The 25006-nt window shown below is 40.2% G+C and overlaps 1 protein-coding gene across 1 annotated transcript in view; it reads left to right on the forward strand.

Annotated features, from left to right (window-relative positions):
• FBN1 (fibrillin 1) overlaps positions 1 to 25006 on the forward strand; it is a 274972-nt gene that overhangs the window by 181125 nt on the left and 68841 nt on the right. Inside the window, exons 27-40 of the mRNA XM_069596613.1 lie at positions 16 to 144; positions 935 to 1060; positions 1163 to 1288; positions 3611 to 3733; positions 4866 to 4991; positions 7174 to 7299; positions 15775 to 15897; positions 16053 to 16175; positions 17624 to 17749; positions 19563 to 19685; positions 21404 to 21526; positions 21824 to 21988; positions 24292 to 24360; positions 24457 to 24582. Coding sequence (XP_069452714.1) covers positions 16 to 144; positions 935 to 1060; positions 1163 to 1288; positions 3611 to 3733; positions 4866 to 4991; positions 7174 to 7299; positions 15775 to 15897; positions 16053 to 16175; positions 17624 to 17749; positions 19563 to 19685; positions 21404 to 21526; positions 21824 to 21988; positions 24292 to 24360; positions 24457 to 24582 — 1734 coding nt within the window. The remainder of the gene's footprint in view (positions 1 to 15; positions 145 to 934; positions 1061 to 1162; positions 1289 to 3610; positions 3734 to 4865; positions 4992 to 7173; positions 7300 to 15774; positions 15898 to 16052; positions 16176 to 17623; positions 17750 to 19562; positions 19686 to 21403; positions 21527 to 21823; positions 21989 to 24291; positions 24361 to 24456; positions 24583 to 25006) is intronic.

Below are 25006 nucleotides of genomic sequence, written 5' to 3' on the forward strand. Positions count from 1 at the left end.
ACCTCTTTTGCGCAGACATCGACGAATGCCGCATATCCCCTGACCTCTGTGGCCGAGGCCAGTGTGTGAACACCCCCGGGGACTTTGAGTGCAAGTGCGATGAAGGCTATGAAAGCGGATTCATGATGATGAAGAACTGCATGGGTGAGTGCGTGACCATTGGATCAGCCCAGGGAAGAAACAAGCCAAGACGCTTGGGTGACTCATCGCCTGTGTGGGTTCTCCCTGCTCCCCCAGTGCGCTGGTCTCCTGACCAGTGAGTCAGGCGTTGGTCTGTGGCAAAGGAAGACTGACATACAGAAGGAATGAGGGAATTCATGCCGTGGGCTGGTAGGTGGTCTGTAGGTCCCTGAGAAGTGACCTGGAATAGACACCCTGGGGGAGAAAGAACAATTCAAACACAAGCTATGTTTTAGGAGTCACATTCTAGAGTTTCTATTCATCATTTCTCTAAAAGGAGATTGATTAAGATAGTTGCATTAGATCAGGTTCCCTAGCAATAGGCCTGAGATGGGGATTTTTTTTTTTTTCAGTGTTCTTGGGAGAAACCTGTAAGAAAGGGAGGGAAGCCACTTAGGGCAGGGGAGGAATAGAAGCAAAGTGTTAGGCTGGATTTTAGCTTTAACCTGATCCCACAAGGGCCTTGGAGTGTGAACAGCACCCAAGAGTTGTTCCAACTCAAGGGCAGGAAGCTGAGATTTTATACTCCCATGTCAGTTCAGCTAGGAGCAGCCCCCAGCATGGGAGGGGGTATAATTTCTCACCTCCCAGCCATTTCTGAGTGAGGTGGGTATCAGTTCTCCAAGAAGGGAGCCTGTGAGCCACGAGCAGCCAGGACTTCCAGCACCTGGGTGCTGAATGCACTGCCCAGGTCATGGGAGTCTGGGGCAGGACACCTCCCACATCATCAACAGGGGTCATTTCTGTGTTGCAGATATCGACGAGTGTCAGAGAGATCCACTGTTGTGCCGAGGAGGCGTGTGCCTGAACACTGAGGGAAGTTACCGCTGCGAATGTCCCCCTGGCCATCAGCTGGCCCCCAACATCTCAGCGTGTATAGGTGAGGAGGAAGACCACTGACCTGGGGCTGGTCATTCGGCCCACATCCTAGTCAGAGTCAGAGGCTGACGGCTGCATGTTTGCTATTCTTATTTTTAAACAGACATCAACGAGTGTGAACTGAGCGCACACCTCTGCCCCCATGGCCGCTGCGTGAACCTCATAGGAAAGTACCAGTGTGCCTGCAACCCTGGCTACCACTCAACCCCTGACAGGCTGTTTTGTGTTGGTAAGTTCTGTAGCTTATGCTATTTCTTATTTTCTTTAGTATCTCTCTAAAGCACTCAAGCCATGTTCTCTGAGTTCCATCTCCATCACTAGTTGCTTTTACTTAATGTTTCCAGTTTTCCTGGAAGTAAAAGTCTTCTCATGGTGGCTTGCAATCTTTGGATCTGGCCTCCCTCATCTGTTTAAAGAACCAGTTCAGTGAAGACTGTAGAATGTTTTAGCTCCAGCAAGTACTGTTTGATCCACGCTGATCTAGCTAGTGAACGGTAGCATATGCTTTGTTTCTGCATGTGCACACCCAGGCACATCAGCAAGTGATTACTGACTGCCTGAAATAAGTGCAGTCTGATGAGTGCTGGGAGAAAGACAAAAGGCACAGGGTGTGATCTCCGCCCTTAGGTGGTTTGGAGCAGCTCAGATTCCAAAGAATAATTATTGGGAAGAAGACCATAGTATGTTTATAGCTCACAGAGCAATAGAAGCCAGTTCTGGCACTCCTTAAAGATGGAGCTTTGTGGGACAGGCATTTTGCTTTGTGGCTGGCCCTGGGAAGGTTTAGTTGTACTGGGAAGAGTGGCGCAGAAAGCCCTGTGGCTTTATTGTGCTCAGAGTCAAAGTGAAACCTTGTAGAAGACCGCCAGTTTCTGCCTGCTTTGGGGTATACCCCTTGTGGAACTGCCAAGTCTCACATGGTTTCCACCCAAAATCATAAATCAGTCCAGATTCTTCTGACGCATGGCCCTAAGCAACTCAGAACTCCAACTCAGGCCTTTGACGGGGATTGGAACTTCAGCCAAACTGAGCGTCAAGTTTGTAACAGAATCTGTGACCCAGAGAATTTCACCCACATGCCCATTGTTGTCACTGAGCTGTGTTCTAGCACCCAGTACTTCTGCAGTGCCTGTGGCACACCATATATTGTATCATTAATCATTCATCCAACTCCCCAACTACGGTGTAGGTGTTATAAAGGCAGTAAGTATGTCCATCTCGTTCACTGTTAGGGTCTCATCTCTAGCACGTGGTTCAGTTCATTTCAGTTCAGTCGCTCAGTTATGTCTGACTCTTTTCAACCCCATAGACTGCAGCACACCAGGCTTCCCCATCCATCACCAACTCCCGGAGCTTACTCAAACTCATGTCCATCAAGTCAGTGATGCCATCCAACCATCTCATCCTCTTTCATCCCCTTCTCCTCCCACTTTCAATCTTTCCCAGCATCAGGGTCTTTTCCAATGAGTCAGTTCTTCAAATCTGGTGGCTAAAGTATTGGAGTTTCAGCTTCAGCGTCAGTCTTTCCAACAAATATTCAGGACTGATTTCCTTTAGGATGGACTGGTTGGATCTCCTTGCAGTCCAAGGGATTCTCAAGAGTCCTCCAACACCATGGTTCAAAAGCATCAATTCTTCAGTGCTCTGCTTTCTTTATAGTTCAATTCTCACATCCATACATGGCTATTGAAAAAGCCATAGCTTTGACTAGATGGACCGTTGTTGGCAAAGTAATGTCTCTGCTTTTTAATATGCTATCTAGGTTGGTCATAGCTTTTCTTCCAAGGAACAAGCGTCTTTTAATTTCATGGCTGCAGTCACCAACTGCAGTGATTTTGGAGCCCAAGAAAATAAAGTCTATCACTGTTTTCATTGTTTCCCCATCTATTTGCCATGAAGTGATGGGACTGGATGCCATGATCTCAGTTTTCTGAATGTTGAGTTTTAAGCCAACTTTTTCACTCTCCTCTTTCACTTTCATCAAGAGGCTCTGTAGTTCTTCACTTTCTGCCGTAAGGGTGGTGTCATCTGCTTATCTGAGGTTATTGATATTTCTCCCAGCAATCTTGATTCCAGTTTATGCTTCATCCAGCCCAGCATTTTACATGATGCATATAAGTTAAATAAGCATGGTGACAGTATACAGCCTTGACGTACTCCTTTCCCAATTTGGAACCAGTCTGTTGTTCCATGTCCAGTTCTAACTGTTACTTCTTCACCTGCATCCAGATTTCTCAGGAGGCAGGTCAGGTGGTCTGGTATTCCCATCTCTTTAAGAATTCCCCACAGTTTGTTGTGATCCACACAGTCAAAGGCTTTGGCATAGTCAATGAATCAGAAGTAGATGTTTTTCTAGAACTCTTTAGCACACAGTAAGTGTGCAGTTAATATTTGTTGAAGGAACCAAATGATACAGAGACTTGCAGTTGCCCTGGAAGGCTCTTATAATTTTGTATTTTGTTTTGTTTTACTTGACTCATACATACCTGAGAAATTCAAACATGGGCCATCATCACATAGAGGAAGGTAATATTATTTTCCTTTTTCTTAGACATTGATGAATGCAGCATAATGAACGGTGGCTGTGAGACCTTCTGCACAAACTCTGAAGGTAGCTACGAATGTAGCTGTCAGCCAGGATTTGCACTGATGCCTGACCAGAGGTCCTGCACAGGTAAGTAGGTTTTAGCTTCCTGGAAACTCAATAACAGGTCCCTGCGTGGAGTGGTTCAGGGCCTGGGCGTTGGAATCAGACAGTCCTGAGTTCCAGTCTTTGCTTTGTCACATGGTTTAGCTGTCTGTCCTTGATGAAGATCCTTGACATCTGATTCCTCATCTACAAAATGGGGTTCAGATTGCCTGTATGGAAGAATATGTACAGCAGTTAGCATAGTCCCTGGCACATGCTCAGTAAGTGCAATATAAAATAGATTTTCTTCATTGATTAGAATTTTAAGAATCTGATCTTATGGCCTATTTCAGTGCTACTCAGGGTATGTTCCCTGAACCAACATCAGCATCACCAAGAATATGTTAGAAATGCAAAGTCTCAGCCTTCCCTCTGCACCCACACCTACTGAATCAGAAACCCCTGCGGGTAGATCTCAGTAATCTGTTCTCTCAAGCCTTCCAAGTGATTTTGGATGCATGCTAAAATTTGAGAACTGCTGATATAATTTATACTTCCTGCTGTATCACCTGGGCTAGAAGAGCCATGTAGTCAGAGATGGGAAATGAAGTGGGTAATATAAGTTTTCATTTTGGCTCAGGTTAAGAAGAAAACTTAGGTTTAGGAACCACAATTATGTTATTGGACCTAGTAAAATCTCTCTTAAAGTCACTAGGTATAAATTTGGCTATAAAAATTAAAATTTGAAAATAGGTATTATTCTAAAAGTACATCTAAGCAGATAGGCTTATTTTCAGCATTATTTTTTATCTTAAAATATCTATAAAACAGCAAATAAGAGACTTAGGCTTTTAAATTTGAAAGTTAAAAAAATAAGATTGATGATCTTTCAAATGATGTTTATATCAGAGATAAAAGTGCTAATTAAATGATGGTCTTTTAAGAGCATGTGGACCTCCATCCTGAACTGTATGCTGTAGATCTTGAAAATGATTCTCTCTTGTTTTACCCAAGATAACCTGATGGGATAATTTATGCACAGCATTATTTGGATTTCAGAGCAAATAGTCCTATGCAAGCAGCCTGAGTTTACTTGACTTGGGTCAGTTAACTTTTTCATCACTGATGAATGAAACCCTTATCAACAACATGTCATCGTTGGCTTTATTCTCCACAGACATTGATGAGTGTGAAGATAACCCCAATATCTGTGATGGCGGTCAGTGTACAAACATACCTGGAGAGTACAGGTGCTTGTGTTATGATGGATTCATGGCATCTGAAGACATGAAGACTTGTGTAGGTAAGCAAAGAAGACAGGATTTTCCAATTTGCTGGTTATTCACAAGTGCTATTGTATTACATAGACTTGTTTCAGTAGTGAATATATCCGATGGGAAAAGTAAAAATATTTAAGAGCATAGTACTAATAGTATTCCAAAGTTAGCATTCCAAGAAGCACCTTTCTTGTGACTGTGCTGTGATGCTCTAGTCAGTATGTTATATGGACCGAGCTAAGACTTGGTCAACTCCAGAGGGACATTTCTTTTATGTCTGTGCATTATTTTTGGCCATTTAACCCTCCTTTTGCTCTACCTAGAGTTTGGCTTTTCAAATGTTTGCAAGGCAGCAAAACTGACTTCTAACAAAAATGCAATACATTCTAGAATTGATTGTTTTGGAGGGTTTCTATTACTGTCTTCAAATCTGTCAGACCTTTTAATGCAATATCTAATCTGCCTTTAATTCTATTCATTATATTTTTAATCTCAGACATTGTAGTTTTTACCTCTAAAAGTGTGATTGGGTCTTTTTCTGGTATCTTCAATATCTCTACTTAATATGCCCAATCATTTCTCTAGCTTTTTAAATGCAGGGAATACAGTTACAATAACAGTTTTCAGGTCCTTGTCAACTAATTCTGTTACCTATGACAATTCTAGTCCATTTCAATAAATCATCTTTCCTTTTTATTATGGGCCATATTTTCCTCTGTCATTGAATGCCTGTTAACTTTTGATTGGATGCTGGTGGTGGTTTAGTCCCTAAGTCATGTCCAACTCTGAGATTGCCTGCAGCTGTAGCCCCCCAGGCTCCTCTGTCCATGGGATTTCCCAGGCAAGAATACTGGAGTGGGTTTCCATTTCCTTCTCCGGAGATTGGATGCTAGACATTGTAAATTTTGCCTCACTAGGTCCTGAATGTATTTGAATTCTTAGAAAAATTTCTGAGCTTTGTTTTGGAACATAGTTAAATTATTTGGAAACAGATAGGTCCTTTCAAAGTCTTGCTTTGAAGCAGCAGTTGGGTTGGGCTCATTTTCTCTATTGCCAAGGCAAGATCCCCCTGGATACTCTATTCATTTCCCTCTAGATGATGAGGTTTTCCAGTCTGGCCAGTAAGAACAAGTACAATTCTGCACCTTCTGGGAACTCTGATGATTATTCCCTCTAATTCTTTTGGATGATGCTTCCTCCAAATTTAAGAGTTTCCTTACATGAATATACTGGTCACTACTCATCTGGGTATTGTTTGGGTCCCTCCACAGATCACTGTAGTTCTGTGTGTGTGTATGTGTGTACATCTTTTTTCTGTCCTTTACTTGGCACTATGAACTCTGGCTATCCTGGCCTTCCACTTTCATCTCTCCAACTCATGGACATTTCCTGGTTCCATCTGCCATCCCCTCCCCTGTGCTATTGCTTTAAAACTCCTGCACAGTAACCTGGGGCATTTGTAGAATCCACCTAGTTTCTTTCTCTGATTGATCATTGTCTTTGTTGTCTATATTGTCCTTTTTTGTTGTTTTTATTTTAAATGAGAAATAAATTTGGTTCCTATTACTCCATCATGGTCAGAAACAAGAGCCTAGAATTAATAAATATTTAAATTATATCACATTTGTATCTTTTGAAAATGCTTACCAAATATTTGTGAAGTCCTCAAAATTAAAGTCATATCATTCAAAGTAAAGAAATGAATGTCATAAAAAAGATAATTTTTAATTGAGAAATTTGTAGAGTTTGTAACCATCTGCCTTTAGACTATTAGTTCATCTATCTTTTTTTTCAAAATATGGAACTAAAATGTTAGCATCATGCAGTCAGCATTAAAATTTTCATCTTGCAACAGAATGTGCTATTCTAAAAAGTTTTCCAGACTGTCAGAGAAACAGGCTCTGATTGAGGACCAGACCTAGAGTGAATCAGTTTATTTGATTATTTGACCTCCTTCTTGTGGTCCAAATAAGAAGCCAGTCTGCAAGGTTAGCCTTCAGTTAGAAGCATTGAGTTAGAAAATGCTTTCAGTTAGAAAGCATTGAGCTATGTAATTGTTATGTAGTTGAGCTATGTAAATATACTTTTATTTGCATGAAAACATTTCATCTTTTCCATTTATTTGTCATAGTTGCTTTATCTCAGGGAGAGTCTGTCAGTGATATCAAACAAATGGTTATATGTATTAATAATATCTGTACTTTACAGATGTCAATGAATGTGATCTGAATCCAAATATCTGCCTAAGTGGAACCTGTGAAAACACCAAAGGCTCATTCATCTGCCACTGTGATATGGGCTATTCAGGCAAAAAAGGAAAAACAGGCTGTACAGGTATGTTTCTTCCAACTGAACAATAAAACCTTTAGTGGTTAAGAGATTGCTACCATAATTATAGATTAATATATGTTTTAAAAACTATTAATATTTTAATTGCACTATAAAGCATTTTTCATTATACTACATTTTTCATTAACTTAGCCTGCACTTCTTTGAAACTTGTCACATTTTAGATTGGTTCTAAGCTGAGGATTTTTTCCCCCCTTTACCTAAGAAAAAAGGCATATGAGAAAAATTGCCACCATAAATAATTTTGTAAATATCAACATTTTATGAGGTTAAAAATAGCATTTTATGTCAAAGTAGTTAACATGATAATTACTAAACATTCATCTCTCTTTATTAAAGCCAACTTTTCCCAATAGCCTCCACTGTCAACTCTTTCTTTAATGTTTTATAAGTGAAATTACTTTTTGAAGAAACACATCCTACAACTCATATATTTCATCAGTTCTCATCAGTCTTCAATTATTTTTAAATTAGTGTGCTTTTGATGCATTAAATTGCTCTTGCCCTATAGATTCCTGTAGATCTCATGAAATGGAAATTAAACCATAACTCTTGCTTGTTTAATAGCACAAAAGAAGGTCTTTTCACAATATTTGTAGGAGATTATTCAATTAAACATCAAATGGAGGAAGTCACTCTGAGTTAATAATGTTGCTTCTAAGTGTTAATTGATTTTCAAACTTGAGGCAATGATGGAGTAGTACATGGAATAATGAAGTTTTACTGTAGTCGCCTATAGTAATGAAACAGATTATGGGATTTAGCATAATTTAAGACACAATGAAGGAACTTCCCTGGTGGTCCAGTGGTTAAGAATCCACCTGGCAATGCAGGGGACACCGGTTCAATCCCTGATCCAGGAAGATCCCACATGCCTTGGGGCAACTCAGCCCATGCACCGCAACTACTGAAGCCCATGAGCCCTGGAACCCGTGCTCTGCAACAAGAGAAGCCACCGCAATGAGAAGCCTGCTCTCCTCAATTAGAGTCCCTGCTCTTCGCAACTGGAGAAAGCCGGTGTGCACCAATGAAGACTCAGCACAGCCAAAAATAAATACATTTTAAAATAAAATAGAAAAATCACACATCATGGAGACCATGGTGGGCTTGAATTAGTTAACTGCATAATTTCTTTACAAATAATAGACTTTAATTTCAAAAGCCAGTTTGGTAAGCCATTGTGACTTAAACATTAAAATACTTGCTGTTAACTGATGTTAGTTATATCAATCTTTTTCAAGAAAGTTTCCAATATATGTGCTATTAAACTGTTCAATAATGCGATTTAAAAAATATAGATATACAGATGTCACCAATAAATTGCTGTTCATTCAAAAAAATGACAGATTTTAGCCAAGTTATAAAAAGAAGCATGTAGCTAGAATGCTTTCATGTCACTATATTAGTCTTCATATGAAGCATGACTAGGGTTCCATTCTGTTACATGGCACAGAGTTTAAAATCCCTAGTCCTCATGTGTTCCCTGGGGTACAAGTGATGCTTATATCAGCATGTGTGTGGTTCAAGATTTATTTTTAGCTTTCAGTAACAATTTAAGACTTAGGGTAAGGGGTGTTGGTCTGGTAGTAACACAAGGGAAGGTAGGACGGTTGTGTATTTCATTTTACCTAGTAGAGGCTAATACTGTTGCTTGGCCAAGTTGAACTCACTGAAATTCAACCCAGAGAACCGTGATACTTAGGAAGGGAGATGTTAATCCAATGGGACAGTCTTCATTCCCTATACAAAAAAGATCTCTGGAATTTCATACTCTAAATTTCAGCTAAAGAGGCACGTGCAGAGGCTGACTATTTTAGATCTCTTACCATGAAGAAAGCTTAAATTTTCATGCAACATTAATACCATTTTAGGTAAATAAGGTATAATGTATATAATGTCCTTGGCATAGTGCTTGGCATATAATATCTGGTCAGTAAATAGTAGTTATTGTTGTCATTATAAAATGAGTCACATAGATGCAGTGTCTAGAGCCCATTTTAATTAAAAACATAACTTCTAGTCTAGCAGAATTCTGTGATACTATTTACTAAGATGCTTAAAATCAGTTTAAAGAAGGAAAATCTTACTCTCTATATTAAAAGGCTTGCTTTTGTAACTGAGTTTATACAGACACTAGAGTATAGTTAAAAGAGCTGTGTACTCCTCATTAAATGAGATGACCCCAGTTTTACATTAAGAACAGCAGTCTTAGTAAATCGCATGAACAGAAACATGGATTTGAAGTCCAAGAAATATTCTGTATCTTCTCCCAAGGGCCAGCATCCCCCTTCCCACTTCAGATTATAGCCTATAATGATTTTTCAATTGCATAAAATTCAGCTAGTACTGTAGGGAGAATAATTGAATTTCATGGCCCTTTTGATATCACAGTAGCATGGCATATGATATTCTCATGTAATGGAGTAGAATTCTGAATTTTGTTCCTAGTTCTTTTACTGGTTCAGGAGCTTTGGGAAAATCACCAGGGTGCCCCATAGTTATGCAAGTGTTCCCCTTGGGTTAGAAGCCCTGCAGTGGAGGATGGAGGAGAGGGTGCCTTAGGGCAGGAAGAAAAAGAGGTTCTCTGTAAATCCTGCTATTAACAACCAAGGGTATCACATTGGATTGGAAATTACTTACACAAACAGGAATTGGCAGCAAGTTTGGTATACTTAAAAACAAGTTTTTAAAAATCTGAGCCAAAATGTTTTTTTTTTTTTAATCCCATCTAACTGGGACTCTTTTAGCCTGCTATTAGTTTGAAATTAGTGTCACTTACAACTTAATTACCATCAGGTTACCCTGGTGATTGTACATTAAAGAAAAGTGTTTATAATGTCCCAGGCAACTAATGTAAATAGAGATATGTATCTTGCCTAATGGGATAAGAAGCCCTGCAACAAATCACAGTGAAGAACAAACCTGGAAATATATTTTGATGATGGATAAAAGAAATATATCTACTTATATTTCTGTACATGTATAATAAGTATATGTATATTTTAAATGAGTTACCTTATAAAGGAGTCATAAAAATATGTATGTTATTTCATAGAGAGGAATTTTGTTTCATGAGAACTTTAAAAATGTCCTCTGGGTTCCATTACAGCTTTGTCTAAATATTTCAGCTCCCCTGTCATTACTGATTGTTTCCATTTTAACAAATAAACATGTTTTTCCCCCCAATCACTTTAGCAGTGTTCAGAATCCACCCACTGACTTACATTCCCAGCCCACACAGATGTTAAGGGTTTCTTCTTGCTCCTTAAGCTTTGTTCAAATTGTGGATAAGGCTGAGGGGAACATTTGATTTAATGAAAGGAGAAGAGACATTTTCTTATAACCTAGAATGTGGTTCTTCAATCCTTGTTTTATGGGGGCTGGATTACAGGTTTTCCTGTGGTCCACACATACAAGGAATGTGTATTCTGATTCTCATTCTGATTCTTCTGGTTCTCATTCTACACAGTTGTGATCAGACAACAGTTTGGAAGAAGGAAAACTGAGTTTCTGAGTTTCTCGGTGGCTCCTAGCTTTCTCGTGCTTATCTGTTCGAACCACCTCCTATCACGTGCTTACTCAGTCAGTGAGTAAAGCATATGATTTTTTTTTTTGGAATATCAGTTATTTTATTTTATTTTTTTTATTGGAGTATAGTTGCTTTACAGACATGTGATTAAAATCAGGATTGTTTTCAGTTAAAACAGCATGAGTAATTCAATATCCTGTAATGGTCCATAGGAGAAAAGAATCTTAAAAAAGAGTGGATATATGTGTATGTGTAATTGATTCACTTTGCTGTCCACCTGAAACTAATACAATATTGTAAATCAACTATACTCCAATAAAAAAATTTTTTTAATAGCGGGATTGCTGGGCAATTTCATTTCAGTCTTTCTGCTTTACATAGGAGACATGTTGCTGTGGGTGTAGTCCATGAAAGAGAATCATATACTTCAAAACCACCAGCCCTCAGTGAAAATTTGCCCTCATTTCCTTCCAGCTCCTTATCACTGCTAATTGTCCTCCACTGGCTGGTAGCCTGTGAAAACTCCGTGGGTGTTCAGTTAAATAATCTTGGCTCAAATGTGGGTCCAAATTGAAAAATGCAAGTAGCCTTCACGTTTGGCCTCTCCATTCACTCTCAGGTCCCCTTCCCCACCGCCTCCCCACAGAGATTCCACAGCATGCCAGCCCTGCTGGACTCGATGCCCAGAGACTGACCCCACCTGGCAGGAAGGCAAGCATTGGAGTGGATGACACAGCCTCCCCTGACATGGCTGTCCAAGGGGGCCAGAGCAGCTCAGAGCACAAGCTCTTTCTCTAGTGTCAGATTCAAGTGGAGCCCACCCCGAGCCTGGGCATGGGGTCTGCCCACACAACACCGGTGCTCTTCACAAGAGCCACGCCAGCGGGACCTTGGAGTCTCTGAGAGGGAGCTTTAGTTGGGGGGAAGGAGGTTGCAGTGTCAGCCCTAAATTTGAATTTCTTTGCTTTTCTTGGCTTGTGCTTAATCTTAAAAAGGAATTTTCTGTCTGGAGCAAACTTGTGGGGGAAAGAGAACACTTGTGCAGAAAGAGATGTTCTTGGCAAGCGTGTGCTTTGTTTCCTTCGTATTATTGAAGAATAGAGTGTTTGAATACGGTGTTTTTGTTTGCTTCTTTCCCTTATGGCTCAGTTTCCCCTTCTGTTTGCTTTTACAATGAAGTACAGTCTTAGGCCCAAGTCTTCCATGGAAGCAATTAATGAATAATAGTTGGTGTGTACACACACGTACACACACACATGCAGAAAACTTTTATTCAGTGATGTCTTTAGACTTTATGACCAAGTCTTTTTAATTCATTTGTTGTAAACCGGTAGTGTAAGCTATTGAGATAATGACTTATGCTAAGATTCACAAAATAGAAAATTGAATATGGCCTCCTGACTTACTGTCTCTCCTTCTATTCCAAAGCCCACGATACATGGCCTCCTCTTACAAACATAATTTCTTTTTGCCTTGAAAACATTGTGGTGAAACTGCAAATATTTTCTTGCATTAGAAATTTATGTTTGTATATTGTTAATGGTAAAAAAACAAAAAAAAAAAAAGAAGGGAGACTCTCCTTTAAAAAAAAAAGTAGTTATTTTCTTAATAGAGATTAAATATGGAAGGTAAAAAAAAAAACCCACATGAAAAGATTATCTTTGGTCATTAGAAAATTGAAAAGGAAAAGATAACAGGATTATCATATTGACAGGCTATGGATCATCTCTGAAAATTGTACTTAGTAGAAAAGATGAGTGAATATTTCTGTAAGTCTATTAATACTCAACCAAGACACCTGAAAGCAGACTTCTCATCAGGACTTAGAACAAAGTACTGATGTGACTGAAGAAGTCAGCCTGATATAAGGCAGCCGTGGCTGAAGACAGACAGCATCAAACAGGGGATGGGAAACTGAGTCCCAGGTGCTTCGGGCTCTTCTCACTGACCTTGGGGCCCTGGCAAGTTCCCATGCCTTTGGGGACCTCTGTTTCCTCCTCTGAGAAATTGGGGATTAGGAAAGTCATATCCTAAGTTCTTTGCACTTAGAAAATTCCTTGATTCTTAAACATCTGGAGGTTTCAACTCTTAGGCAATGGAAATTCATTGTTTCTGCCTAACTCAGAGATCAGGACACATGAAGATGGGCCATTAAGGCAGGACACTGCAGGGAGTGATTATCTGAGGAAGAAGGAAGTGTTGGTGGCCCTGCCTGGGAGCCTGGAGTTCAGGGTTACTTTTTTGAATTCCCTGCTTATTTACCACTATTATCCTTCGGCTGGCCCTCCTCCTCATTTCCTTGGAATGTGCCATGCTCAATTAGTCAGTTGGTTAAAGCTCCCAGTCATAAGTTTAAAGCTGCCTGGTATGTGCCTTCCTTGACCTGCCTTAATAACTTAGTAGGTTCATGTGGCTGCCAAGGTTACTTTAAAATTCACCTACACAATACATTGTCACTATCAGGACATTCTTCCAGGCATGTTTTCATTTCACTTATTAGTGATACTGCAAAGTATTTTTGTAGGAAAAAATGGCATTATTGTATTTTGTGTTTGCTCTAGAAGCTATAAAGAAGCCAAATGATCTCAGGACCATTTCAGAACTGCAGATGGAGCATTTGGCAAATAGCATGCTTCCAAACACTTTCAAACCATCTAATTGGGCTTCTTAAGTAAACAAAAGGGTAAACATTAGTTGCTTGCCCAGTTTTTTTTTATGCCACTATTCAAGTGATTGCTGAAAATTCTTGCAACATTTCATATGCCAAGATTTGCCTTCTTGATCTAAGTTTTGTGTTAAATGTTGGTTTCCATATAGAGTCATAGTATCCATCCATACCTAAGAGCTCTTGTTCTTAGTTAATGAAAAAGTTGATTATGAGGTTATAATGTTTTTCATTATATAATGGATTAATTTTGGGAAATAAGATTGTGGTACCAGTTCCAATTACGATCACCAACTCCTTGTCTTACTTTTCAGCTCAAGTTCTGACAACCATCTACCTGGAGATAGTGTCAGATTCCACAGGTTAAGGGATCAGTCCCATACAATTATGCCCACTTCAGATGCCAAATACAAGTCTAGGTTGTTTGTTATGTGAGCTTCTGACCAATTGGCTATAAATCAGAAGCTCCTATTACTCCTTCCCTAGGTTTGATTAACTTGCTAGAGTACCTCACAGAACTCAGGAAACCAGTTTATTCATTTGATCTATCAATTTACTATAACAGTGTATAGGGGTTTCCCAGATGGCACTAGTGGTAAAGAATCCACCCGCCAATGCAGGAGATGCAGGTGCAGTCCTTGGGTGGGGAAGATCCCCTGGAGTAGAAAATGACAACCCACTCCAGTGTTCCTGCCTGGAAACTTCCATGGACAGAGGACCGTGGCAGGCTGCAGTCCATGGGGTTGCAAAGAGTCGGACGTGACTGAGCATGAGCACAGCACGTTAAAAGTGTGTAACTCAGGAGGAGGCTTTCCATACTGTTCATGGAGAGCTGGACCATAAAGAAGGCTGAGTGCCAAGGATTGATGTTTTCAAACTGTGGTGCTGGAGAAGACTCTTGAGAGTCTCTTGGACAGCAAGGAGATCAAACCAGTCAATCCTAAAGGAAATGCTGAATATTCATTGGAAGGACTGATGCTGAAGCTGAAACTCCAATACTTCGGCCACCTGATGTGAAGAGCTGACTCACTGGAAAACACCCTGATGCTGGGAAAGACTGAAGGCAGGAGGAGAAGGGGATGACAGAGGATGAGATGGTTGGATGGCATCACCAACTCAATGGACATGAGTTTGAGTAAGCTCTAGCTGTTGGTGATAGACAGGGAAGCCTGGCGAGCTGCAGTCCATGGGGTCTCAAAGAGTCGGACATATGTAACTGAGCGACTGAACTGAATCAGAGATTGGTTCTCTTGGCAACCAGCCCCATCCTGAAGTGCTTTCCAAAAGTTGCCTCATTAACATAACAAAAGACACCTTTATCACTCTTAGCACTTAGGAAATTCCAAGGGTTTTAGGAGTTCTGTGCCAGAAACAGGATAAAGACCTAATATTTATTTCTTCTTATAAATCACAATATCACAGGAAGCAAAAAATATTTCACTTCATGCTTTATATTCTCTTCTATAACACTTCTGTATTACAGAATCTATCTTGATTACATTTGGAAATGGAATTTTTAAGAATTGAGAATTTTTGAGAATTTAGAGTCTTTTAACAATGTGACCTTAGACTGGTTCTTGTTTTACTGAAAAATCTCTTTTGAATTGATTTGAGTTTTACAAGAAATATTCAAGAAGACTTGGGTCCCAAAGTGCTAGGACTCAAAAAAGATGGTTCACACACTACCTTAAGGAATATTCTCTATAAATGCTTGAATTAGCAATACCTAAAGTGAAACATTTATAGAAGTGAAGTGTGATTACACTATTGTACAATGTTTTACATTTTAAACATTACATATATTTAGTTAATAGACTAGGATTGAAAATGTTTTCTAACATGCCAACATTGTATTCCTTTGTCTATAGAAGATACGAAAGCAATGTGCATCATTTCTCTATAGTTAATCTAGTGAAAATGTTGGGAATAGAAACATATGACCATGAGCATTAATAGAATGTTAGGCAGCTTACTCTTTTTTTTGAGATCTTCAACTGGAATGAGGTTTCATTTTGTTTTGCGGTAACTGGACACTTAAAATAATGGAAAATAGTTAAAGTTAACAAAAAGAAGTAGCATCATATTGTTCTTTGTATCTTGAAGTTTAAAATCATTCGTTTTAAGTAAAGTATGAACATCAGTGCTGAATTGATCGCTGTTACACTGTCAGAAGTGTAAAAGCAAGTCAACTTTTGAATATTGCTGAGTTATTTAGCATCTGTGCTAAACTTTTTTTTTCTTTTTAACCCACTGGTTATTTTCCCAGACATCAATGAATGTGAAATTGGAGCGCACAACTGCGACAGACACGCTGTATGTACCAACACAGCAGGAAGCTTCAAATGTAGCTGTAGCCCCGGGTGGATTGGAGATGGCATTAAGTGCACTGGTGGGTTGGAAAAAAAAAAAGAAATTGCTTCTTATGAACTGCATGGATTATAAATATGAAAATCTCAGTCCTGTAAAGAAAAATTTAACATGTGTATTATTGATTTTAAATGTCACAGTTTCTGTTCGTAATGACATGTCACCTCTTTCCTTAAGACCTGGACGAATGCTCCAATGGAACCCACATGTGCAGCCAACATGCAGACTGCAAGAACACCATGGGCTCCTACCGCTGCCTCTGCAAGGAGGGGTACACGGGCGATGGCTTCACCTGTACAGGTATGCTCATGTTGGAAACAGCCATGTAAAGGGCAGTCAGAAAAGCCAGGTGCTCCATGTCCTTAAGACAGACCGTCACTTGTGTTTTGAAGGCTGGGTCATTTATAGACAATTTGGAACAGAATACAGTTATTTGAAATGACATTCCTGTGGAATGGAAATTTGTAGCTGAATCAATCAGGGAGATCTCAGAAACTAAATATATATTTACATAGATATATATAGTTAGATAGTTGATATATGTGTCACTGTATGTGATGATGTCATGAGTTTAAAACAAATCATGCTACCTTTTGTAAACCTTAGCCTTGATATTTTGTGCCTGTGTCTCACTGCTGACTTGTTTTCAATACTGAACCCAAGAGTGAACTTGATGCAAGAACCTATATGAAGAAAAGAAATGAGATATTCTGGAGCAGATTATCAGCATATATTTTTTTTCCCTCTAGCCATCATTGTGATCATTCCACATTGATATAAGTAAGAATTTCATAACTGCTTTGAAAGGAATTCATTCACTTCCAGTTTTACAACATATTAATGACATCTTCTTGTCAGTGCTAATGCATCATCATAGAATTAACGTGGACTGTCACATATATTTAAATATATATGATTAGAAGCATTGTATAAAGAGATGATACACTTATGACCATATATATACAGACAGCATTTTTTAAAGTCAGGGCACTGGCATTAAATAAGATACTGAGGAGTATTTCTCATTGGCCATTAGGTAGCATAGCTGCTTATATGACCTGAAGCATTAATTTACCCTGAGCGCTCTGCTCACAAGAAGTCATTTAAACATAAAAAAGGTTGAGGCCCAGTAAGTGATTTGCCTGGATTTTGTTTTAACTCACTAAAAGTTTCATCATATTTGAAATTGTTTTTGCTTAACCCAGTAAAGTTTTGTCATCACAAACCTCCCATCGCTTTCTAGAAAATACTCCAAGTTTCATGTACCAGGCATGTATGGTTGGTGTGTTTGATGTTTAATGACTGTGATTATTAGCAAAACTCAGAAGATATTAAGTAGATAGGACTTTTTGGTCTCTTCAATAGCTGCTGTTCTAGGTCTTTTGCTGCCCATCTGATCTGAGCCTGGATTTTGAGAATCAGGCACAAACCATGATATGTTATTTCCTGCCATGGATATATCCTCATGTTGATTAGCCTGCTTGCAGAAGCCTGAATGTGAATGATCCCTTTAACTTATTACCCACTTTATATCATTAGAGATAACTTAGCATTCAGGATTCTGTCTCTGAACCCCATGTTCACTACATATTTAATACTGGCATTCAAAAGAGAAAAGTGAGTTTCAATGTTTCAAGTAGAAATTATGGTGACTAGTACCTTCTGGAAGTTCACAAGTATAAAAGTTCTCAGACCTGAGCAACAGAAAGCTCCTAAAAAGAGTAACTTGTGTTTCTTTCTGGCTATAGATCTTGATGAGTGCTCTGAGAATCTAAATCTGTGTGGCAACGGCCAGTGCCTTAACGCCCCAGGAGGATACCGCTGTGAATGTGACATGGGCTTTGTGCCCAGTGCTGATGGGAAAGCCTGTGAAGGTAACTGACGGGGATGCTGCCCTGGGCTTTGCGGGCCGGATGAGATTAGGTTATTTAAGTGTTCCTGGTGGTTTTTGTCTGGGTTTTTTGTTGTTGTTGTTTTTTACACCAAGGTGTGTTTTGGCTTCCCATCTAAAGTGTTGGTTCAGTTTGTGTAGAGATTGGGTGTCCAGCCAGACCACTTCTCTTTGTGCAGAGAGAAATCTCAGCTTCTTGGCCCTAAGCTTCTTCACATCCAACTTTGGCCAGGTGGTTTGCAAGAGCACACCCATTTAGTCATAGGGAGAATGAGGATAACCAACTCAATGCAGCATATTCATCCTCATTGCTGGGGGAAAGAGCTCAAAGTGCTGGTGCCCTAATAGAGAAGGATTCTTTTTAAATACGGGAACACAGTTTCTAATCTCAGCTATGGTTTGGTTTCTAGAAATAAAGGTTTTAAAATACCAGCAGACTGAATGGTCTTGTCCATAGAATAATGTCCTGCGTATGTCTCAGATGGTCTCTAAATATCTAATACATATAACATGGAACAGTCTTTTGCAAATCCATTCAGTAAGGGGTCCCTAGGGATAATACCGTAGGTCACAATGTCTCTTAGCATAAGGCCCTGTCTTTCTGAGAAGTGCTGGTCAGACAGGAAGAGTCCTGAGAACCTGTTGCCTAAGGATGGATCCCACCAGGAAACACAAGATTCTTCTCTTTTACCCACGCTTGTCAAATCTAAGCACATTATCATCCCTCATTGAGAAGAATTAGCGACCACAGTAAACTGAGAAGATTTCAGTAGAAATAAACGCATGATAACGATTGACAGTAGAAGTTTAAACAAGACCTTGATTAATGTCTCAACTAATAGTTGTTGCCTGTTACTAGGACATTAACTCCAAAATTAATCTTTAGGTATGAGCTGTATACTGATTCCCTCATATAGTTCTACGTAAATACTTTTCTTTGTTATGAAACCATTGGGTGTTCTTCACACAGTTTATATGAAGTAGGCAGAGTCTGATAAAAAAAAATTCCTCTGAGGCAAGAAACTAATAATGCTCTTGACCATGTGCCTAATGCCTTGTTTACTTTTCTTACTGCAAACATCCAAGGAAAACAGGTACTGTGCCACCTCTGGGAACAGAAATAGGCACAGTGAAAGTTTTGCTTCCCTTAATGCTATAAGGCAAGGTTTTGTTTGTTTGTTTGTTCTTAATATAAATCATCACTGGCAGAATGCTCATGGCGATTAAAAAGCCAGTCTCAAGGCTGAAAATGTGCCTGTGTGCACAAGCAGAATGTTAACGTGAGGCAAGGACAAGCCTGGAAAATGCGTCTGCAGTTTTTAGATCTCCATCAGCAGTTGCAAACACACACCACAGTACTAGGGACACAGAGGACTATATAAACTGATGATAAAAGTTACCACAAAGACTTTGGGGTTCTTAAAATTTTAACTCACTACAAAAACAAGAATATATAGATGAGAGCAACCAAAGAATTTAGTCTTAAGTGGGCTCATTTGGTTCTTCCTTTACAAAAGTGATGTGGACCCACATAAAACACCATAAATGGGCTAACGTACAGGTGAAATGCCTAGCCCTCTGCTTGGCATGTAGTAGGGGCTGAGAAAAGGGAAGTTCTCACCTAGGAGACTTCCTAACAGATGACAGATCATCTGAAAGCCTGTAGGAAAAGGACCTAGATTGATGTCAGATAGTCTTCATTTTCTTAATAATAACATCACTTGCCTTATTACATTAGGTAGCTTCTTTGGCAAGAACAATAGTTTAATTGCTCCCCTTTTCCGTTGTTCCCCAAGATATCGATGAGTGCTCTCTTCCGAACATCTGTGTTTTTGGAACTTGCCACAACCTCCCTGGCCTGTTCCGCTGTGAATGTGAGGTCGGCTATGAACTGGACAGAAGTGGTGGGAACTGCACAGGTAAGGCTTCCATTCGCACCAAGATCTGCTCTCAGGCGTCCCAGGGGACCCAGCTGCTGGTGTCTTGCGGGGACCACACCAGGTTTTTCATGGAGTTGCAAAAGAAAAGCAGGGCTTTTCAGACCTGCACCAATTAGATGTGAGGGTGCAGAGGAAAAAGTGGAGGAGAGCTCAAAGTGCAGTCAGTAGCCTTAGATACAAGTTTGTGGCTACAGAGGCATGTTCCTGTAGTTCTGTTTCTTCTTGGACACATTTTGGAGAGTTTGCTTTTGCAAGCTGTGCCCTGGGATCGTGGATTTCATCTTGAACTTCTCTGCTGAGACACTCACTTCAGAGTTTTACCAGAGAACATGGTCCATAACAGTCAGCCACCCATTTCTAGTGTGTAGATCATTTTCTTGTGGAGCAAAGAACCCTCCAGGAATGTAAGGAAGAAGCTAGGAAAGCCATAGGAGGCATTCTGTAGACGACTGTCCCTCGGTTCGCTTCGGCACTGAGTTAAAACTTTGAGAGCCATTTTCAGGTCTTCATCCTCCTTCCGTTCAATGATCCTAAGGAAACAGATTCCATTCTCTATGTGCATATTCCATTCTCTTGAAATCTCTCAGGATTTCAAGAAAACCCCAGTTTTTCCAGCTACCTAAACAAACCGTGACTCAGTGGCTTTCCAATTATGACCACCATCACCACCTCCCTGAAATTGCTCTGGATCACAGCATTCTTCCCCAGGCACCCCTTCTTCTCTTGGTTTTCCTAAAAACAATTATGACCCCAAGTCAGTCTCTAGCATACTGCAGCGAGTCACCTCTCCCTGGCCATGCTTCTCCCCCATGTCTCTCATCACCACCAGCATCATTCCTTCCTCCCCACCCTGATTGCTCTTAGTCTGCCCTGCCCGCTCTAAGATCCCATGAGATTTGAGCGAAAGCATTTTTCACAACAGAACCTCCAGAAGGGTTACCAGGTCCGAGCAGGAGGAGCAGAAGGGAAGGGATCATCCTCAGTCCCCCATCTCCTCTCTCTGAATCAGCTTGTCTGGTTTTGAATATTTCACAAGTGTTCAAAAGAGACAAAAGGATTACACAGGGATGGCATTTGCCAAAACCCATGTCCTAAATATCTGGAACTCCGTTTTTGAATAGAAACTGAAAGGGAAATATTCAGCCCAGCATCAGTAACGGGAGAGAGACTCTTAGTAGGCCTGAAGGAACATGCTAAGCTTCGTGCATGCGGTCTGTGCTTGCGCTCAGCTACAGCAAGGCCAGTCCACCCAGCGGGGGAAGCAGCAGAAGTCGCCTGCTCCGGCTGCTTCCCTGAGACATCTTGCTCTCATTTGATAAAATAACAAGCTGCACATATTAAATATATTTTCTTAAAACCTGTGTCTGAATTTTTGGTTGACCTGAGGTCACAGTAGTGTTTTGTTTTCAGTTACCTTCACTGGAATATTTTTCCTTGTTCCAAAGTTATATTTTCTCCTGATGACAAATTTGAATGTTAAATGTGTTCCAGGGGAAAGAGACCAAAGGCTATGACATATTTCCTTCCTGAGGGATTTTGTTTCAGAAGTGGAAGACTATATTTCTAGGGGCAATTATAACTGGAAACTCTTTAAAAATTCGAGTTGGGAGCCCGAGATTTTGGTGCTACTGTTTTACAGTGACGCCCGCCCCACATTGGCTCAGGTAATAACTCTGGCCCTTGCTGTTCGGTTCTAGACGTTAATGAATGCCTGGATCCAACCACGTGCATCAGTGGGAACTGTGTCAATACTCCAGGCAGCTATACCTGTGACTGTCCACCCGATTTTGAGCTGAATCCAACTCGAGTTGGCTGTGTCGGTAAGATCTTAAACACTTTTCAGAGAAACACACTGTTGGTTATGTCTAAGGCAACATGGAACATTGCTTCTCAACTTCTGAAAAAAGTAATAAAATAATACAATGAAATGTAAACATTTCCTGGATCTGGTTTGTATTTTCAGGTCCTTTTCTCTAGGTCAATTCCCAGTGTCTGTGTTGTGGCACTTTTAGTTTAAATTATGGTTTTTAAACAGTTTTTAGAAGTAGGTTTGAATTTTCAACCCTGACCTAGAAAGAATTTGCCTGACACTTCTTTTGTTTGCATGTGGTAAATAGATACCCGCTCTGGAAACTGCTATTTGGATATCCGTCCTCGGGGAGACAATGGAGATACAGCCTGCAGCAATGAAATTGGAGTTGGTGTTTCCAAGGCTTCCTGCTGCTGTTCTCTGGGTAAAGCCTGGGGCACTCCTTGTGAGCTGTGCCCGCCTGTGAACACATGTAAGTGGACATCCTCCTATTCATTATTATTATTATTAGTCCAGCTCCACCCAGTTCTCCTGTCTAGCTCCAGAGGATAGAAGCCACAGAGAGAGGGAGCTGCTACTGGTCTGTATTCTTCAGTTGGTGAAGGGAGTGGGGGTTGAGGGGTCGAGATCATTCATTTCAGCCCTGCTGGGGACTCCCACTCCCAATGTGGGAGTCTGAATGCCTCTCCAGTTGGCTTGCACTCAAAGGTCAGGTGGCGCAGGTAACATCTCATTTCTGTCTGAGTATAAAGGAGAAAGCATTATTTTAAATAAGGTTTTCCAGACTAGGTTACTTATGTCATATTTGGACACGTTGATCTCTCCTCTTGTCATCTGTTGGCTGGTTTTAGAAGCTCTAGGACAGAGTGGAGTTTCCCTGGGTAAAAAAGAAGCCATTAGTTAAGCAAATATGAAATGGAAGATTGTTCCAGTCTTATGGTATGACTTAAAGGTTTAGAATGTGTTTTAAGGACAGAAATAATTAGTCTTTGAAAAACAAACAGTTTTCCATTTTTCTAAGTGGATGCTGTATTATGACTCAGAGTCAGATATAGCTTCCAGAGCAAAAGTCAGTGCCTGCTCTTTATCAGGTATATTGAGATAGGTATTGATTCTTTCTGTGTTGAAGGGTCACTTACTCAGTTTCTCCAAGGTAATTTGTTGAGTACCTAGAAGATATACTCTGTGTGTGCAAAGGTAATAATTCATGGATAATTGGATGGATAATTCTAGTCTAATTGCTAGTTCCTGCTTTCCGGGAGCATGCTGCTACTGCTAAGTCACTTCAGTCGTGTCTGACTCTGTGTGACCCCATAGACGGCAGCCCACCAGGCTCCCCCATCCAGTGTAGCAAAATACTACCTAAACATGAAAGCTGTTATTCAATGTAGACCTCAATAAGAGAAGAAACAAGAGCAGACTGAGTGCCATGAGTGGAAGAAAGAGTGTTCCTGTTTCCAGTTAGCACTCTGTCACTTGCCACGCACGTAACCTTGGAGTAATCAAGCCTATGTCTTCATTCATAAGGTGCCTCATAGGATTAAATGAAGTCATTCCTATAAAGCACTCAGCACAGAAATGAATGCTTGGCAGGCACCCCTTTCTTTCCTTTCTTCAGAAACAGAAGTCAGTTCTGAGTGGCAGTGCGTGGTGATAACTTGGTACATTTTTCAATTGGGGCTTGAAGGAAGGGAGTGACATGAAATAGGAGACTTCAGAAGAATGGACGGTCACAGAAAGAGGAGGAGAGAAAAATAAAAGAGGAGGATAGTTATTAATAATTTCATTGATGCTGAAAGAATCAAACCAAGATGTTTAGGTGTGTGTAGTGGGGGAGGAGGGAGGGGGGAGGGGGGTGGGCGGGGATCAGTTCTACTGAGTAAGAATGATAAGCCAAGCATTAGAAGTCCACCCTACCTCAAACTGGATCAGAGCTAGAACTGAGATCTGTGCATATATACATTTATGCATATATTCATATAATTTCAGAAAACCACAAGGGGGATTATCAGATTTGGAAAGACCATGATGATTATGAAAGAATTGATTCATATAGATGCTTATCAGAATGCTTTAGCAGATGAGGGTCATTCTTATCCATGTGTTCTTGTATGGATCACACTGGTATGTGGTGCTGAAAGAAATGTTTTTGAGTGAAATACTTGGATGACAGAATTATTGCAGGAAACCAAAGGACCCTGTAAAAAGCTGGTTTTGGAAACCAGAGGAATCATTGTTGCCATCAGCAGAAATGGCGGGGCAAGAAAGCCCTCTAGTCATTAAGGAGAGGAGAGGTAACATCTCATTCAAGAAAGAACAGCTTTTCCTAAGGCTCTGTTTGGAAAAGGTTTTGGAGATAAGCTGGTGAGCAGTATTTAAGGGAAGCTGTGATTCCCACGAAGTAAGACTGAACAAAACATAGAAATGGAGGAGTTTGTTATAAAATAAAAATGGAAAGAAAAATCTTTAAAAGAAAGAACAGTAGCAATAAAGAATAAAATAGTTCGTAAGAACATAAGACCAGAGAGTAGGTGGAAGGTTCACAGACTGAGGACAGGAGCCTTATGTTTGGCACATGTAGAGAAAGCCATTAGAAAGCACAAGTATATACAAAGATGTCAACTTGCTTCAGTTGGGTGGGGTAACTGCCCAAAATTCCTGTAAATGAATATTTTCAGGTGATGTCTATATTTCTCTTGAGGATACTATTTCTAAAGAAATTTTAGATTTCAGAGAACTCAATCTGGTTTTTGTTTTGTTTGATTGCTTCTGTAGCTGAGTACAAAATTCTTTGTCCTGGAGGAGAAGGTTTTCGACCCAACCCTATCACCGTTATACTGGAAGGTAATTCTGTTTCCTTTATCTTAAAGCGTGCCCCTTTGGAACTTCCTTGAGTTGATTAACAATGCTAAAGACATGCTGTTGTTTTCATCTTGATAGATATTGATGAGTGCCAGGAGCTCCCAGGGTTGTGCCAAGGCGGGAAATGTATCAACACCTTCGGCAGCTTCCAGTGCCGCTGTCCCACAGGCTACTACCTGAATGAAGACACCCGAGTGTGTGATGGTAAATGGCCGTTTTAGAATGATAAGTTCTTTCAGATATTGAGAACTGACCTCAAAAACCAGCGTACAGTTAGGCACCAGGAAAACTGAGACTCTAGCAAAATGTCTAAATGCCAATATGGCCAGGTAACTATGCCACAGATGTGGCAGCTTGCACTCATATCAGTGATGTAATATGTTCAGCATACCCTAAATCTCCTTCTTTTCATGAGAAAATTGGCATTTTTGTTATCTTGAGCCATAGTCCCATTTACGCCTAAAGTGAATTTTCCATTCTCTTCAGAAAAGCCATTTTTATTGGAGTAGCCCAGGTCTCATTTCAGTGGCTTCTATATTCTGGGCAATTCTGGGCTCCTTGTCTTGTCCTTTACCACTCATTATTTGTACGCAGCATTTAAATGAGCTTCTCTTCTGAGGCAGCTCCT

Source organism: Ovis canadensis, chromosome 7 (genome assembly GCF_042477335.2).
Source record: "Ovis canadensis isolate MfBH-ARS-UI-01 breed Bighorn chromosome 7, ARS-UI_OviCan_v2, whole genome shotgun sequence".
NCBI classification, from domain to species: domain Eukaryota; kingdom Metazoa; phylum Chordata; class Mammalia; order Artiodactyla; family Bovidae; genus Ovis; species Ovis canadensis.